The sequence below is a fragment of the Natator depressus genome, chromosome 4 (genome assembly GCF_965152275.1).
Source record: "Natator depressus isolate rNatDep1 chromosome 4, rNatDep2.hap1, whole genome shotgun sequence".
Classification (NCBI taxonomy): domain Eukaryota; kingdom Metazoa; phylum Chordata; order Testudines; family Cheloniidae; genus Natator; species Natator depressus.
The window spans coordinates 50,455,893-50,473,867 of NC_134237.1; the positions used below are offsets into that span (position 1 = coordinate 50,455,893).

Genomic DNA, 17,975 nt, shown 5'->3' on the forward strand with positions numbered 1-17,975 from the left:
CCTACACATGTAAAGCTGAGCCCCTTTTTCTGAAACTATCTTTTAATGGAACACATCAAATCAGCTGGACTATCAGAGTTCTGAAACAATACAGATCTCCACAATTCTTTGGTCTGCTCCAGCTGTGCAAAGCAGCCACAATACCACCTTAACCAGCTCTCTAAAGATTCTCCATACCTAAGGGGAATCCCGCACTGGATGTTCCCATGAGAAAGGGGGTATACCTGGGGCAGCCTTAAAGCCACCTTCATGCTCCCCTCTTCCCAAGTTGTACTGAGTACACCTCAGCTGCAGATAAGGATCTAGCCCACTATATGTATACTCTGTGGGATGTAATATTATTTTTATTTGTACTTTTAAAGAAAGAATAGTGTCCCTTACGTTCTGACCAGCAGAGCAGCAATATGCTCAGAAATACATAATACCTGATCTCACACTCATTTAACCCAATCGCAAAAAACTTGTGCTGACCTAAACAGAAGCAGGACAGTTCCAAAATTATCCATAACAAAAATAATTAGTAATATTGCTTAATTACAATATATTCTTCAGTGTGCAAGTTCTCAAAGAGATTTAACTGTGTGGAAAGTCTGGTCGGGATTTTGTGTGCGTGCACATGTGCATTTTTAAAATAACACCTCATCTATATTGATAATAGCCATATAACTTACAGAGCCAGGAGAGGAATAGTGTCGAATACAAACCCTTGACCACCTCACCTGCACTCTGCCCACTAATCCATCTCCCCAGGACTTACTGTAGCATTCCAGACACTTGAACATAAGCAATAAGACTAATAACAAATAAACAAAACAAAAAAACTGCTAGAAAAAGGTTCTTTTCCCCCACCAAAAGAAATGTAGAATTCTCTCATTCTCTCTCACAAGATTATACTGTTCTGATGAATATGTGTGTGTGTTGTATGTGTATACACACATACACACACACATGCGCATATGTCAAGGTTCCTTCCCCACGCTGAACTCTAGGGTACAGATGTGGGGACCTGCATGAAAGACCCCCTAAGCTTATTCTTACCAGCTTAGGTTAAAAACTTCCCCAAGGTACAAACTTTGCCTTGTCCTTGAACAGTATGCTGCCACCACCAAGCATTTTTAAACAAAGAACAGGGAAAGAAACCATTTGGAGACATCTTCCCCCAAAATATCCCCCCCCCCCAAGCCCTACACCCCCTTTCTTGGGGAAGACTTGATAATAATCCTCACCAATTGGTACAGGTGAACACAGACCCAAACCCTTGGATCTTAAGAACAATGAAAAATCAATCAGGTTCTTAAAAGATGAATTTTAATTAAAGAAAAGGTAAAAGAATCACCTCTGTAAAATCAGGATGATAAATATTTTACAGGGTAATCAGATTCAAAACAGAGAATCCCTCTAAGCAAAACCGTAAGTTACAAAAAGACACAAAAACAGGAATATACATTCCCTCCAGCACAGCTTATTTTACAAGCCATTAAACAAAAGAAAATCTAATGCATTTTCTAGCTAGATTACTTACTAACTTTCCAGGAGTTGTAAGGCTTGCATTCCTGATCTGTTCCTGGCAAAAGCATCACACAGACAGACAAAACCCTTTGCCCCCCCCCCTCCAGATTTGAAAGCATCTTGTCCTCTCATTGGTTATTTTGGGTCAGGTGCCAGCGAGGTTACCTTTAGCTTCTTAACCCTTTACAGGTGAAAGGGTTTTGCCTCTGACCAGGAGGGATTTTATAGCACTGTATACAGAAAGGTGCTTACCCTTCCCTTTATATTTATGACAGCATACAACCCACAAGAGTCCATTTTACCATCTTTACATAGCTTTTCCCAGGTTTTCACAGCTCAGAAGCCAAATGACTTATTTTCAGAATCTAGCCATTTTTTCTTTAAGGAGCATATTCATTTGTAATTATTAGGGGCAGACAACCAATAAGACTCAAAAGGAGATCCATACAGTTTTTTTTACAGGTGACCAGAGCGACAAGCTCATATTGGTTGTGAAAGACTGACACACACTCACGTTGCTTGTTGTGTTACTCCGTGGATAACATTTACAGAGATAACCCTACGAGTGTCAGATCCTGGGTCTACAAACTCAGGCTTGTGGGGCTCAGACTACAGTGCTAAAAACAGCTGTGTAGAAATTGCAGTTCAAGCTGGAGACTGAAGCCCATCTCCCTCCCTAGTCTTCAGAGCCCAAGCTCCAACCCAAGCCCAAATGTCTACACAGCTATTTGTAGCATCATAACATGAGTCCCACAAGTCCAAATCTGTAGACATGAGCTTTGAGACTCACGGCAGTGGGTTGCTACTTGCTCTGTAGATATACCCTGTGTGACTAAATCAAGTTATTCTTTTGCTGAACTGTAGAATTAGCTGTTTAGATCACTATGTAAACAATAGAAAAATTGCCACATAATATAACATTCAGAAACATTCTTGGACCTGATTCTCCCTAGCAGGACACAAATAACTTCCACTGAATGAAACCATTGGTAGTTATTCGTATCCTGAAGGTGAGATTCAGAACTCTGGAGATCTACTTACTCTTCTGCTTTCTCTGCATATGAAAGCAGAATGCACAATGAGGTCACCAAGGGCCAGAAAGAGCAAATCTTCAAGCAACAGCAATTCAAAGAGATATCAGATCCGCTGGAAAAAGCAACTTGACCAGCATGCAGTTTCCAGGGATCATTGCTTTTTCTACAGCATTTTAATGTTATGATCATTTTTAAAAGGAAAGGGGGGGAAATAAGGTACCTACTTCTCAGGATTTTCTACTTCTTCAGTAACAAAATTGAGGTAAAACCTAGAAAATGAGAGAAAAATTTTACAAAACTTTAGTGCATTTTCATCCTAGATTAATTTTCCAACAGTCATGTAGATGTTCTTAATTCATTAAACAGACCTGCCCATTATCACAGTTTCTTTAGAGACCTACCTTTGCAATTATACCGAGGAAGGAAATCACACCTATTTATCCTTCTGCCTTCCTTCCATTTTGGAAGAAAAGTTGGCTTGCTAGTTATCAAGGAGAACACGACACCAGACAAAATCCTACACAATGCCAATGTGGACTGACATTGCACTTAGGGTTTTTTCCCAAGCTCACATACTGAAAAAAGTGTGGCCAAAAATCCCCCTTAAGCCACATAAATCTCAGTCTTAGGCCCTAGCCTTAAGCTTGCATTTGAGAGAATGTCTTATAAATGTTATATCAGTGACCTTGACCAGGCCTTTGGAGCAACCAGAATAGAAGCAATTTCAAAAGAATCCATCTCAGACTTTAACTACAACTTTCCAGTATTGCCTAATGTCATGTATATAGCCAGTAACCAAGGTCATTAATCCTGCAAGCTATGACACTGACCACTGCATGATCAATGAGGCCTTTGCACTCCAGTGTAAGAGCTAGACAAAGCTGTGTATCTGCATACATAAGGCTATGCAGCGGCCATAGTCCTCGTACACACTGAGCACTAGTAAGTCTCAAACTTCTTGAGTAATTGTTCCCTAACCTGCAAATGCACAGAGTAAAAAAAGGGAGGGGGGAGTAATGTAAGGATGTTGATTTATACCTAGTAAAGCAGTTAGCTACGTGATCATCTCTAAACTCTCATTCCAGCTACTAGACAGAAATAATTTGGTGGCCATGCAGCAGCTCTCTCAGTAATGCAAGATCGTGTTTCCCTACATTCTTTGTCCTGCTTCTCACCCACCACTGATATACACAATACTCCGCTCCTGCTCTATGCAGGATAAAATTCCAGACATAGCCAATAAAACATCCTTGCTCTTCATTTTACTACTACCTCTTAGGGCGCGTATTAAATTCAGCCAGTAACCTGGGTCACAAGCATAGGCGCCAACTTCTCCTGGCGCCGGTGGGTGCTCGTGCCTCCCCGCCCCCAGCCCAAACTCCACTCCTGCCCCACCCCCATTCCAACCCCTTCCCCAGAGTCCCCGCCCCAACTTCACCCCTCCCTGCCCCATTGGACTCCTTCCCCAAATCCCCGTCCCGCCCCCGCCTCTCCCCCACCTTCTCCCCGCTCCTCCTCCCCTCCCTCCCACAGCTTGTTACGTCATGAAACAGCTATTTTGCGGCGGCAAGCACTGGGAGGAGAAGCGGGGAAGTCGTGCTCATGGGGGGAGGCGGAGGTGATCTTGGGTGGGGCAGGGAGCTGCCAGTGGGTGCACAGCACACACCAATTTTTCCCCATGGTGCTCCAGCCACGGAGCACCTACGGAGTCAGCACCTATGGTCACAACACCAAATTTTGCCCTGCTTCTTCACAGTTATTTTATTGAATTAAATTAGCCACATGTGACTAACCCAGCAAGGCTAGTGTGTGACATACCTCTTAGTGCTCTGGTCTGTTCTGCTCTAAAGCTACCAGTTTGAGCTAGTGACAAAGAGAGAGAGGTAGCTTGGAAGAAGCACTGGCAAAAGTTAGATCTGATTCTGTTTACTAATTTTGTAAATGGCAAATAAGGACCTAGGATTAAAAGTCGGTAGCTGGGAAAGGAAAGGCAAAAAGTGATTACTTTTATTTTAAATGTACGTTTTGAGGAGCTCAGTGTTTTGGTTGGGAAAGGGAGGTACCTAGGTCTAAGAGGTATAAAGATAATATTTTTAAAATCTATTTTACAGCCTCAAGGGTGAGTAATGTCCAAATAAGGGATTTTCAAAAGTAGCAATAAAACAAAAGTTATCATTAAGGGGAGTATTTTAAGCCAGAGTCCATTTCACAGGTAAATGAGAGAAAGAAAGAAAGAAAGAAAGGGGGGGGGGAGGGAAGAGAGATTTCATACAATCAGGAAGATTTCTTTCAGCTTTCAAAATGCCAGCTCTATTTCCTGAACCTGTGGATTCTCTAGCGTGCCCCCCACACAATTGAATGCGTTTTGTTCAGTAATTCACTGGGCATGTTTGTAATGCCCTTGTACAAAAGGGGAGTTACAGGCTGGCAAAGAATTCAAATATCTGACTCTACCCATTGCCACCCCTCCCACCTCCAAAAAAAACCAAACCCTTATCATTCAAGCCTCATCCTCTGTATAAGGCAAAGTGTTTTAGTGCCTGTGAGCAGTGCGTAAAGGGGGAAAAAAGGCTTCCAAACAGTTCTCAAAATAAACCCTGTCTGTGCATTGCAGTACTTTTTAAACTCCAGCTGCAACGTATATAGACATTGCACAATGTGGAACACCTATAGAGCATAAATAAATTATAAGGAAGAAGCTAAAAACACCAACCTGTTTCCAGCCTACAATAGTGTCATTAGTGACACGGAGAGAGAGAGAGAACTTGGAGGAAAGTTTTGAGTAAGATATTTTGAGCCAGATTCTGATACCATAGTTCACACCGACTAGTACTTTACTCCCACTAAAATGATGTAAGGTGCTAGTCAACAAGTGCAAAGTGGTCTTATATCACTACTTTGTGACCTAGCTAAAGTTATTAATATACCCTTCTAAGCACTCAGTTTTTACTTGTCTTTTGGGCTACATTTTCTTAAAAGTAGAGACCGAGGTCCACAGGAAACACAATTCCTCTTGCAAATTGTTTAACTGCCCATATAAAACAGTATTTGTGCATGCAATTACCCATATATTTAACAAAGGGAATGTTTTTTCCTGCTTTGCTTTTAATTAAAATAGATTATGAGAATTAAAGTATAGTCCTCCTTGTTCACTTCAGTTCTATCCTGAGGCCAAAAATGTAAATCAATAATTATTTTGAGCCAGACTCGTCCATGCTTACTCACCTTACTCTGCAAAAATACTCTCTTTCCTTGATGGGGCTACCCACAGAGTAACTACTGAACATAAGTAAAACCAGCAGAATCTGTCTCTTAATACATCACTTAATTCAAACTAAGATATACATGAGGTGCTTGAATTCAGGATCCCAACAAAAGGAAGAAAGGAGAGCAGCAGAGAGTCCAGGACCCTGGACTTCAGAAAAGCAGACTTTGACTCCGTCAGGGAACTGATGGGCATGATCCCCTGAGAGGCTAATGTGAGGAGGAAAGGAGTCCAGGAGAGCTGGCTGTATTTTAAAGAAGCCTTATTGAGAGCACAGGTACAAACCATTCTAATGTGCAGAAAGAATAGCAAATATGGCAGGCAACCAGCTTGGCTTAACAGAGGAATCTTCAGTGAGCTTAAACACAAAAAGGAAGCTTACGAGAAGTGGAAACTTGGACAGATGACTAGGGAGGAATATAAAAATGTTGCTCAAGCATGCAGGGGTGTAATCAGGAAGGCCAAAGTACAATTGGAGTTGCAGCTAGCAAGGGATGTGAAGGGTAACAAGAAAGGTTTCCACGGGTATGTTACCAACAAGAAGAAAATCAAGGAAAGTGTGGGACCCTTACTGAATGGGGGAGGCAACCTACTGAAAGATGATGCAGAAAAAGCTGAAGTACTCAATGCTTTTTTTTGCCTCAGTCTTCACAGACAAGGTCAGCTCCCAGACTGCTGCGCTGGGCAGCACAGTGTGGGGAGGAGCTGAGCAGCCTCAGTGGTGAAAGAACAGGTTAAGGACTATTTAGAAAAGCTGGACATGCACAAGTCCATGGGACCAGATGCAATGCATCCTAGAGTGCTGAGGGAGTTGGCTGATGTGATTGCAGAGCCATTGGCCTTTATCTTTGAAATGGCGATCGAGGGAGGTCCCAGACGATTGTAAAAAGGCAAATATAGTGGCCATCTTTAAAAAAGGGAAGAAGGAGAATCCAGGGAACTACAAACTGGTGAGCCTCACCTCAGTCCCCGGAAAAATCATGGAGCAGGTCCTCAAGGAATCCATTTTGAAGCACTTGGAGTAGAGGAAGGTGATTTAGGAACAGTCTACATGGATTCACCAAGGACAAGTCATGCCTGACCAACCTGATTGCCTTCTATGATGAGTTAACTAGCTCTGTGGGATGGGGAAAGTGGTGGATGTGACTTTAGTAAAGCTTTTGATATGGTCTCCCACAGTATTCTTGCCAGCAAAATAAAGATGTATGGATTGGATGAATGATTATAAGGTGGATAGAAAGCTGGCTAGATCGTCGGGGTCAACGGGTAGTGATCAATGGCTCCAGGTCTAGTTGGCAGCCAGTATCCAGTGGAGTGCCCCAGGAGTCGGTCCTGGGACCGGTTTTGTTCAACATCTTCATTAATGATCTGGATGATGGGATGGATTGCACGCTCAGCAAGTTTGCGGATGACACTAAGCTGGGGGGAAGAGGTAGATACACTGGAGGGTAGGAATAGGGTCCAGAGTGACCTAGACAAATTGGAGGATTGGGCCAAAAATAATTTGATGAGGTTCAACAAGGACAAGTGCAGAGTCCTGCACTTAGCATGGAAGAATCCCATGCACTGCTACAAGCTGGGGACTGACTGGGTAAGCGGCAGTTCTGCAGAAAAGGGCCTGGGGATTACAGTGGATGAGAAGTTGGATATGAGTCGACAGTGTGCCCTTGTTGCCAAGAAGGCTAATGGCATATTTGGCTGCATTCGTAGGAGCATTGCCAGCAGACCAAGGGAAGTGATTATTCCCCTCTATTCGGCACTGGTGAGGCCACATCTAGAGTATCGCGTCCAGTATTGGGCCCCCCATTTCAGAAAGGATGTGGACAAATTGGAGAGAGTCCAGCGGAGGGCTATGAAAATTATTAGGGGCAGGGGCACATTACTTATGAAGAACGGCTGAGGGAACTGGGCTAATTTAGTCTGCAGAAGAGAAGAGCGATGGGGATTTGATAGCAGCCTTCAACTACCTGAAGGGGGGTTCCAAAGAGGATGGAGCTAGGCTGTTCTCAGTGTTGGCTGATGACAGAACAAGGAACAAAGGTCTCAAGTTGTCATGGGGGAGGTCTAGGTTGGATATTAGGGAAAACTATTTCACTAGAAGGGTGGTGAAGCACTGGAATGGGTTACCTAGGGAGGTGATGGTATCTCCATATTTAGAGATTTTTAAGGCCTTGCTTGACAAAGCCCTGGCTGAGATGTTTTAATTGGGGTTGGTCCTGCTTTGAGCAGGGGGTTGGACTAGATGGCCTCCTGAGGTCTCTTCCAACCCTAATCTTCTATGATTCTATGATACAGGACATGTCAGTCATTTTTTACACTAAGATACATGGCTTTGTTACAGCATACAATCTATAATACAAGTGGACATCTTTGGACTACTTACCAGCCTGAATAGGCATACATTCCTGAATAAAAAGCAAGAGGTAATCCCATAACACTGGCATCATTCCCTGCAAATGCATCTTTAAAGTGCTGTGTTTCTCCTGCAATAGAAATAGAAATGATGCTTAAATATAACCTCTGAAATATTCACTAGACAATAAAAAAAATTACCCATGACTACTGCATTGTGACCATCTACTCTCCCTTTCCCTCTTCAAAAAAAAAAAATCACATCATGGAGAAGTTACTCACCCAGATAGTTCAATTGACTTCAGATTCTGCTGTTGACATCAATGGGACTATCTGGAAGGAGGCAAGCCTTGGGACCCTATTTTACCCCGGGGCGTTTGCTACTTCCCACCACCCACCACAGATGTAATGAGGTTAAGTGGTGTCCGTATAAAATAAGTAAGAACTACTAATTATTCTTTAAGAAAGGCTTTTAATGATTTTTGACTATAACAACAGCATAAGCAAAACAAGAAAAGGAAAACCAAAGACCAGCACTGAATAAGGATTAATACAAAAGGCAGATTATATTGAAGACAAGCGCAAGTACATGTAATATTGTGGACAATTTGCGAGTTCCTGAACAGTAACTTTACATATGCTGGTCCTGGCAGGTTATAATAAAAGCCCTGAAGACAAGCGTAAGTAAAGCTCTTATTCACCATGTCAAGGTTCCTTCCCCACTCTGAACGCTAGGGTACAGATGTGGGGACCTGCATGAAAACCTCCTAAGCTTACTTTTACCAGCTTAGGTTAAAACTTCCCTAAGGTACAAACTATTTTACCTTTTGCCCTTGGACTTATTGCTGCCACCACCCAACGTCTAACACGGATATAGTTGGGAAAGAGCCTGTTTGGAAACGTCTTTCCCTCCAAAATCCTCCCAAATCTTACACCCCCCTTCCTGGGGAAGGTTTGATAAAAATCCTCACCAATTTGCATAGGTGAACACAGACCCAAACCCTTGGATCTTAAGAACTATGAAAAAGCATTCAGATTCTTAAAAGAAGAATTTTAATAGAAGAAAAAGTAAAAAGAATCACCTCTGTAAAATCAGGATGGTAAATACCTTACAGGGTAGTCAGATTCAAAACATAGAGAATCCCTCTAGGCAAAATCTTAAGTTACAAAAAGACACAAAAACAGGAATCTACATTCCATTCAGCACAGCTTCTTTTCTCAGCCATTTAAAGTAATCAGAATCTAACGCATACCTAGCTAGATTACTTACTAAATTCTAAGACTCCATTCCTGTTCTGTCCCCGGCAAAAGCATCACACAGACAGAGAGAGAGGCTTTGTTTTTCCCTCCCCCCAGCTTTTGAAAGTATCTTGACTCCTCATTGGTCATTTTGGTCAGGTGCCAGTGAGGTTGTCCTAGCTTCTAAACCCTTTACAGGTGAAAGGGTTTTTCCTCTGGCCAGGAGGGATTTTAAAGGTGTTTACCCTTCCGTTTATATTTATGACACACCAGTTTTATATTCCTGGTGACAAAATATTTTAAAGGCAACACAACTATACGTATAAGGAGCTAATGAACGACAGCACTACAGGCATCTGCTTGGGTTACTTAAAAGACAAGCACAAATGCATGCAAAGCTATTAAGCATTAGCCACCTACTATTGATTTTATACTACAGTATTGATACAACTGTGATCAATTTGGCTTGAGCGACCAGACTTCTATTACTCCGTAGGCTTACCCTGCATTCGTCCAAAAATATGTTACCCTTCAGTCGGCCGTTTTCTGCACTGGCCGGGTACAGACAGTTGAGAAGTGCACGTCCCTTCAGTTCAGGGGGTGTGGGTCAGGTTTTCCTTATGACCGAAAACACACACACACACACACACACAGTCCCGTGCCTTCGTCCTTTTTATCTGGTCTGACGGCCGTGTTTTAGAACAGACCAACCAATTAGGGTGGGCCACATTGTTTATGTGGTTGCCCTAGTTGTATAGTTGATGTGTAATTAATTTTTATGTCCAATTGTTAGTTATTTGTATAATTTAGGCCTATTTATTTTCTGTAGCCAATTAGATTTTGAATGTGGGTAATTTGGGGTTGATAAGTACATAGTAAATTGCTATCTGGTTGCAGTTTCCCCCCCCCCTCCTCCCCCCGAGCTGACACTTGGGGGAAAGAGAAGGTTCAAATTCTGGATTTGAAATGTCTGGCTCAGGCCAAATTCTGCCACTGGCTCCAGGAGGCTTTCAGAGGCTTCAATGGGAGGTCCACACAATCATGTAACATCAGAATTTGATCTTCTGTGTTTATTCTATTTTCTTTCTTGGGCTTGATTCTGAGTGCACTCACAGTGCTGTAACTGCACTCACTTCAGTGGAGCTATTCCTGATTTACACTAACACAAATGAGAACAGAATTAGGCTCTTAATTTTTCCTAATTATTCTCTGTAATTATATGTTAAAATTTAAATCACAAAGAACACTGCCAGCATTTCACTTATAAACAGCATTTTTTGGAAAACTGAATTGATAGGTAAAATCTGTCCAGCATTTAAGCTATTAGCATCCAGTAGATTTCTACCACATAATATTCATAACCATGAGTCACATTATACTAAGCAAGAATTATACAGCTATCTATCCAAACACTTGCGGGTAAACATATTGAAAACAGTACCCAGGAGGTGACTACAGACATATTGTAATAGGCTGTGTGCTCATATTTTTCCACAGATTGTTCTAAAGATTTTCCCTACTCAATTTCCTGTACAGATTGTTTTGAATGCACTTCTGCTCATTTTAAGAAGATAATGGGGAAGGGGAGAAATTGACAAAACAAGTTCTTCCCTGTAGGCACATGTACGTTCATATCTCAGGAATGCAGGGTTTTGCTACTCCCCACTTCACAAACATTCACATTTGGAAGATGCAGTGAAGAGTTTGCACACAGAAAGAAAGGTTTGCTTATAGATCCATCGATCCTATCGGGACAGGAATATTGTAACCGAATCTGCTGGGGGAAACTGGCACTGCAAATGTGTGCTGTAACTAATAGCAAGCTTTATGTGTGTATCTGTGCAATTCCCCTCAACGAGAATTACTCTCATTCTCTGCTATAATGTTACCAGGTTCAGTGTAGCTCTAGCGCATTGTTATGTGCTACATTTTCTAGGAAGTTGTAAGCCTACACAGAATTCTGTTCAGTTTCCTAATTATCAAAGGGACAAATCCTGAACTCCTTACTCAGTTTTCACTCTGTCTTTATTCATTTCAAACTCCTCACTTGTCATGTTCCTGTAGCAGATATGGACTGGCTACAGCGCTTGCTTATACACACTAGATGTGTTTATACTTTAATATGGCTGAGGGTAGCTTTAAATAACGTATTTTCTCACACAGCGCCACCTAGTGGCTGAATGGTATAATACAGTACATGGTATAATAATTTAATCATTAGCATTCCATTACATCACTGAAGCTGATGTGAGTTTTGCCTGAGTAATGACTGAAAAAAATTGAAAGCCAGATTCTGCCAGCCTCACTCACAATGAGAAGTACCTTATTCTGTGGATAGCCTAACTAACAGCATATGGAGGGAGAGGGTTGTGGGGCTGTGAGAGGATAGCGTGGACAGAAGGAGTGATTCAGGGGGACACAGTTTAGCATAGCTGGTTTGACACACAAGACAAAAGCACCATGGGAAGCCAATGATGGGGGTGGGTCACACGGGGAAATCAATGGTTCTACTCAACATAAGTAAGGGTAATTGGATCTAGCCCTGAGCGAGGAGCTCAGGATTTGGTCCGCTACAAGGATATTAAGAGATGAGTTTAAAAAAAAAAGAGAGTATTTTTAATGTGAAAGTGAGAGGAAGGAGGAGGAGCAGCTGTGAAGAAGAAAACAAAACACATGAGATCAGGAATCTGTCTAGTGATTAGACAGAGACCCAGAGCGGGAAACTTTTGTTTAAGAGACAGTCACTGGCTAACAAGAATTTTAAAAAAGTGAGCCATCTATGGCCCTGAGAAAATCTGAATCCACTGCTCTGTGAGTGTGTGTGTTTGTGGTGGGGGGGAACAGTGTTGTTGAACTCTTATAGAATGACTCCTTTACAGATGATCCACCAGTTGTGATGAATTGTTCAGATTACATTTGGGCAGGCAATGATTAGAGCACCTTTCCTAGCCCTTTCACTTGCTAGGGTGAGCACTGCTGTCCTGTAAAAGGGCTTCTCATTTACCTGGGGCATTGCTGAACATTTTTGCTGCCCAGGATTCAGGATCAAGTTCTTTATAGAATGACTACTGTGTTGATGACCCTCAACATGTTAAATCTGCTTTGGTGCACCAAGTGGAGGAAACCTCTAGGTCCAACCTCTAAAAAGGCACTGCATCATTGTATTGTGAAATACATAAGTCCTGATAAAGCACAAAAGAGGTCAATGACTATCCCCTGCATCTTATGTAGTTTCCAGTCATCGTGACCTTTAGTGTCACTGTTCTCCAACTTCAGCAGCCCAAAGAGTGTGATTGCCCATATGCAACAGACTTCTCACCTAAAAAACCTCACAAATCATTAAGAAAAAAAGTCTCCAACGATGGGTGAGTGGTGAAGTGTCAGGTGTAGCTGAACACTTGGAGTCACAATCACAAACTTTTACACAGGTGACCTGGGACTTCGGTTGCTCAACCTTGAATCCTGGGGAGCAAGGATGTTCAGTAACATCTCTCTTGTTTTTCCTACAAAACAAGAGCTCTCTCTGTGGTTACATGGAACATACAGACCCTAATGGACAAAGATAGCCCATCAAGATTTGAAAGACGTACAGCATTAGTTGCAAGAAAACCTGCTAGAAATAGTAACAACATAGCTGCCCTCAGCAAAACCAAACCTGAAGATGAAGGCTCCATAATGAACTAGAAGGTGGCTACAGCTTTTTTTGAAAAGGAAAACCAGCAGAAGATGACAATTGATGGTGCTGGTTTTGCCATTAAATATAGCCTCCTGAAATCACCGAGATACTTACCTGTGGGCAAAAACAAACACCTAATTACTCTACAATTTTCTGTTGGAAATTAATGATATTGTGACTCTTATCAGTGCTTGTGCTCCAGCCATGAATAATTAAAAGAACAGTTCTATTCTGATTTGGATGACATAAACAAATTTATATCCAGTGAAGACAAACTCATACGTCTGGTAGACCTTAATGCCAGAGTTGGAAAAGAGAAAAATTAACAGGTGTGGTCTCCTCAGCAAGTGTACTGAACACGAGTTTGTTATTACGGACACAATCTTCAGGCAAGCTGACAAATATGAAACTTTGTTGATGCATCCAAGATCCAAGCACCTGATTGACTATGTCATTACATGGCAGAGTCATCAGGGATATCAAGATCACCACAGCGATGTGAGGAGCAAACTGTTGGACTGACCACAGTATGATCAGAACCATTTTCAATTTACACATTATTGCCCCTCATTGAAACAATACGGAATAGATCAAACCACAACTGAATATAGCAAAGTTGAGACATCCATTTCATCAAGAAAAACTAAGGGAAAACTCAAAGGAAAAAATTGATAGCATTATATCATCAGCTCTCATTTTGCTCCATCAGCTTGTCGAAATAGTGTCAGAGAAGCTTCCATCAGAGACCGAATGAGGATTTAGGTTGGGTCAGTGCACCATAGACATGATTTTTGTTGTGAGATAGATTCAGGAAAAATGCATTCAACAAAACATGGAACTGTATGCTGTCTTCATAGATCTAAAAATAGTGCTTGACAGTGCTTCATAGATCTAAAAATAGTGCTTGACAGTGTGAACAGAAATGGCCTCTGGAAAGTTCTAGAAAAGTTTGACTGCCCAATTCATTAACACCATATGTCAATTCCATGAAGACATGTCTGATCAAGAACTCTCAGATGGTGACCTCTCTAAATCATTCCCAGTATCTAACAGGGTGAAACACAGCTGCATACTGGCACCAGTACTCTGTGGTCTCTTCTTTGAAGCCATTCTGAATTATGCAAATGATAGCTGTCAAAAAGGCATATACATAAGCTACATAACTGATGGAGAACTCTTCAATCTCTGAAGACTTGCTGCAAAGACAAAAGTCCCTGAGGAACTCATTTGTGAAGCTCTCTTTGCAGATGTTTGTGCTCTACTTAGTCACAGTGAAAGTGACCTCCAGCTCATCCTTGAGAGGTTCTCAGAAGCAACTAAACAGTTTGGACACATCATCAGCCTGGAAAAAAATGAAGTCCTCTTCCAACCAGCCCCAGCAACCACTAAGCCAAACATCAGCATCACTGGTACAAAACTAAAGAATGGCAGTAACTTTACATATCTTGGCAGTAGTATCTCAGATGATCGTTCCCTGGGTCAAGAAATATCAAACAGAATACAAAGGCAAGCCAGTCTTTTGGAAGACTTTCCCATAGTGTACTCAACCAGCCTACCTTCAAACTGTTGCCAGAACTGAGACACAATGCTGCAGTGATAGCACCCTTTTATATGGATGTGAAACATGGACAGTTTACTACAGACACATCAAGCAACTTGGAAGCTTTTACATGCATTGTCTTTGTTCTATTCTGTAGTTCTGCTGGCAAGACAAAGTGTCAAATATCAACATCCTTGAGAGAGAAGAAACAAATAGCATCAAAGTAATGATTATGAAAGCTCAGCAAGGATGGGTGGGTCACATTATCAGAATGGGTGGTAACAGATTCCCCCAAAAGAGTTCTTTATGGTGGGCTGGAACTAGGAAAGTATAGGAAAGGCAGTCAACATAAATGCTTCAAAGATGACCTTAAGCAGAATATCAACTCATAGGAAGGTAAATATTGATGACTTCGAAGACACAGCCAACGACAGATCTGAATGGAGAGTACCTATCAAAAAATATTGTAAACATTCTGAGAAAGACAGATGTGAAAAGCGGATTGAAAAAAAGGGCCAAGCATCATGCCAAGTTTTTCAGCAGCATTCCTAGATCTGCTCAAGACCTTGCTCCTCACAAATTGGACTATACAGCCAAAAGAGAATACATGAGATGCCATGACAGATATGATGGACAGACATACTGTGGTTTTGACTCAGGTTTGAGGCTATTGTAAAAGTATCCTCCTGAACTGATAGCATATGAAATTCTTGCCAGATAGGATCTACCAATGAGCTTATTAAAATCAACAGCTCTTCTGTCTCCCCTACTCTGAATGTCTTTTTTGTGCTTTGCTACTGTAACATTTAAACAATGACAATATGGAGAGACTTGTGAACTCTTCAGATTTCCTTCACTGGGTTTGTATTAGCCCTGCTGTCTTGGTTTGATATTTATTCTTTCACTTGGTATCAGTAACGTGCATGTACATGAGCATCAAATACAATCACATATGGGCAGGTCTGCTAGTTTAAATATCTGCAAAGGCCAACATCAGGAACAACATCTTTCTCCCATGCAGATTCAATGAATCATCACCACAATATTTTAACACAAGTATTTTAACATTTGGGAGCTACAGTGCACATTTTGATATGCTCATAACGTTGTGAAAATTATGAACCCTGAACATTCCTGTTGCTAATTCATAACATATAGTAGTGAACAGGGCTAAGCGTTAATGCAGTTAAAAACAAATTATCTAGGCCAGACGATTCTTAATGTCCAATGTATTAAAACATTTAGAGGAACAAGACATGCCCATCTGCCATTAAAACTGATTCTGTCCTTTCTACAGAGAGTTTTCACTTCAAATAAAAGTTTGGATACTGAAAGGAGCAATTCTGTGCTTCTTAATTTAACATGCTGGATCTAGACTCAATACTGTCATTGGCATGATGCTGTAAATACCAGTTCATCCCAGTGTAGTTCCACTTCCAATCAATTGCATGACAGTACAGAGCTCAAGTTAAACAAGCAGAGACTAATTAAGAGATTTTGCTGGTATAGGCACTATTTGGTGGCAGTGAGGGTGGAGGAAGGAAGAGAAAAATAATTTAAAAAGCATTTACTTTTCAGTTCATACCTTTAATTAGCTGCATAACTCCAGGGACTATAATTATCAAAATTGTTATGAGCTTGCAAAAGGTAAGGAAAATCTGGATGCGAGCACTCCAACTGACACTCATGCTATTCAGGACCATTATCACTGCTGCAAGAGAAGAAGAGGGGAAAGTTAAACAGAAGTGCTTATCCCACTGAAGGCATCGTAAACTAGAAACTGAACAATGCTGAACGATGGGTTCTTACACATGAAAGAAAACAGAAACATCCTAATAACTTTTTCCTTCTGTTACCGCCTCACCTTTCCCCTCCCCTTCCTATGCTAAATGCCTCTGCTGAACCCATCTTTCTGTCCCACTGCTCCAACCATCAACCTCTTCACTATCTGCCTAGCTCTTTCCACCTCAAATTATAGCTCGTCACTTACTCAGTGTCAGAATTGTTAACTGTTGGTAATGGATGGGCTGATATAACACTGCTTTTGATTAAAAAATTAATTGCACATCCCATCGCTCTGGGCCTCAGTGTTAATGTTGGCTTGATTGTAGATTTGCATTTTTAAAACATTAATTAATAATAAAATGAAGGCTTCTCACTCTCACTTAGGCCCTGCATAAATTTGCCCCTTGCTTCATCTCTGCCTTTATTTCCACTTACTCTTCTTCTCACTATTTATCCTCTTTTAGGACCATGTTACAACAGACACAAGAGGATTAGGATGCAAGGAACTTCCCAGCCATCTTTGGGAATTCTAGCACTGTTGGTGGTGGTAGGTGCACAGAGGCCTTGCAGTCCTCCAGTGCCAAGTTTGGGCCTGTGTCCACCTCATATGCAAAGACAGAAGAAGGGGAAGGAAGGATCCTTTCATCCTCACCCCCAATTGTGTGCCCTACCCACCATAGAATATCAGGGTTGGAAGAGCCTCAGGAGGCCATCTAGTCCAACCCCCTGCTCAAAGTAGGACCAATCCCCAACTAAATCATCCCAGCCAGGGCTTTGTCAAACCTGACCTTAAAAATATCTAAGGAAGGAGATTCCACCACCTTCCTAGGTAACGCATTCCAGTGTTTCACCAGCCTCCTAGTGAAAAAGTTTTTCCTAATATCCAACCTAAACCTCCCCCACTGCAACTTGAGACCATTACTCCTTGTTCTGTCATCAGCTACCACTGAGAACAGTCTAGATCCATCCTCTTTGGAACCCCCTTTCAGGTAGTTGAAAGCAGCTATCAAATCCCCCCTCAATCTTCTCTTCCGCAGACTAAACAATCCCAGTTCCCTCAGCCTCTCCTCATAACTCATGTGTTCCAGTCCCCTAATCATTTTTGTTGCCCTCCGCTGGACTCTTTCCAATTATTCCACATCCTTCTTGTAGTGTGGGACCCAAAACTGGACTCAGTACTCCAGATGAGGCCTCACCAATGTCGACTAGAGGGAAACGATCACGTCCCTCAATCTGCTGGCAATGCCCCTACTTATACATCCCAAAATGCCATTGGACTTCTTGGCAACAAGGGCACACTGTTGACTCATATCCAGCTTCTCGTCCACTGTCACCCCTAGGTCCTTTTCTGCAGAACTGCTGCCGAGCCATTCGGTCCCTAGTCTATAGCAGTGCATGGGATTCTTCCATCCTAAGTGCAGGACTCTGCACTTGTCCTTGTTGAACCTCATCAGATTTCTTTTGGCCCAATCCTCTAATTTGTCTAGGGCCCTCTGTATCCTATCCCTACCCTCCAGCGTATCTACCTCTCCTCCCAGTTTAGTGTCATCTGCAAACTTGTTGAGGGTGCAATCC

General features: G+C 41.9%; 1 protein-coding gene across 1 annotated transcript in view; it reads right to left on the bottom strand.

Annotated features, from left to right (window-relative positions):
- The window catches only part of SLC7A11 (solute carrier family 7 member 11), a 71,552-nt gene that overhangs the window by 37,946 nt on the left and 15,631 nt on the right, over nt 1-17,975 (bottom strand). The window contains exons 4-6 of the mRNA XM_074950028.1: nt 16,201-16,326; nt 8,192-8,291; nt 2,768-2,812 (exon numbers count right to left, since the gene is read on the bottom strand). Of these exons, the coding sequence (XP_074806129.1) occupies nt 2,768-2,812; nt 8,192-8,291; nt 16,201-16,326 (271 nt within the window). The remainder of the gene's footprint in view (nt 1-2,767; nt 2,813-8,191; nt 8,292-16,200; nt 16,327-17,975) is intronic.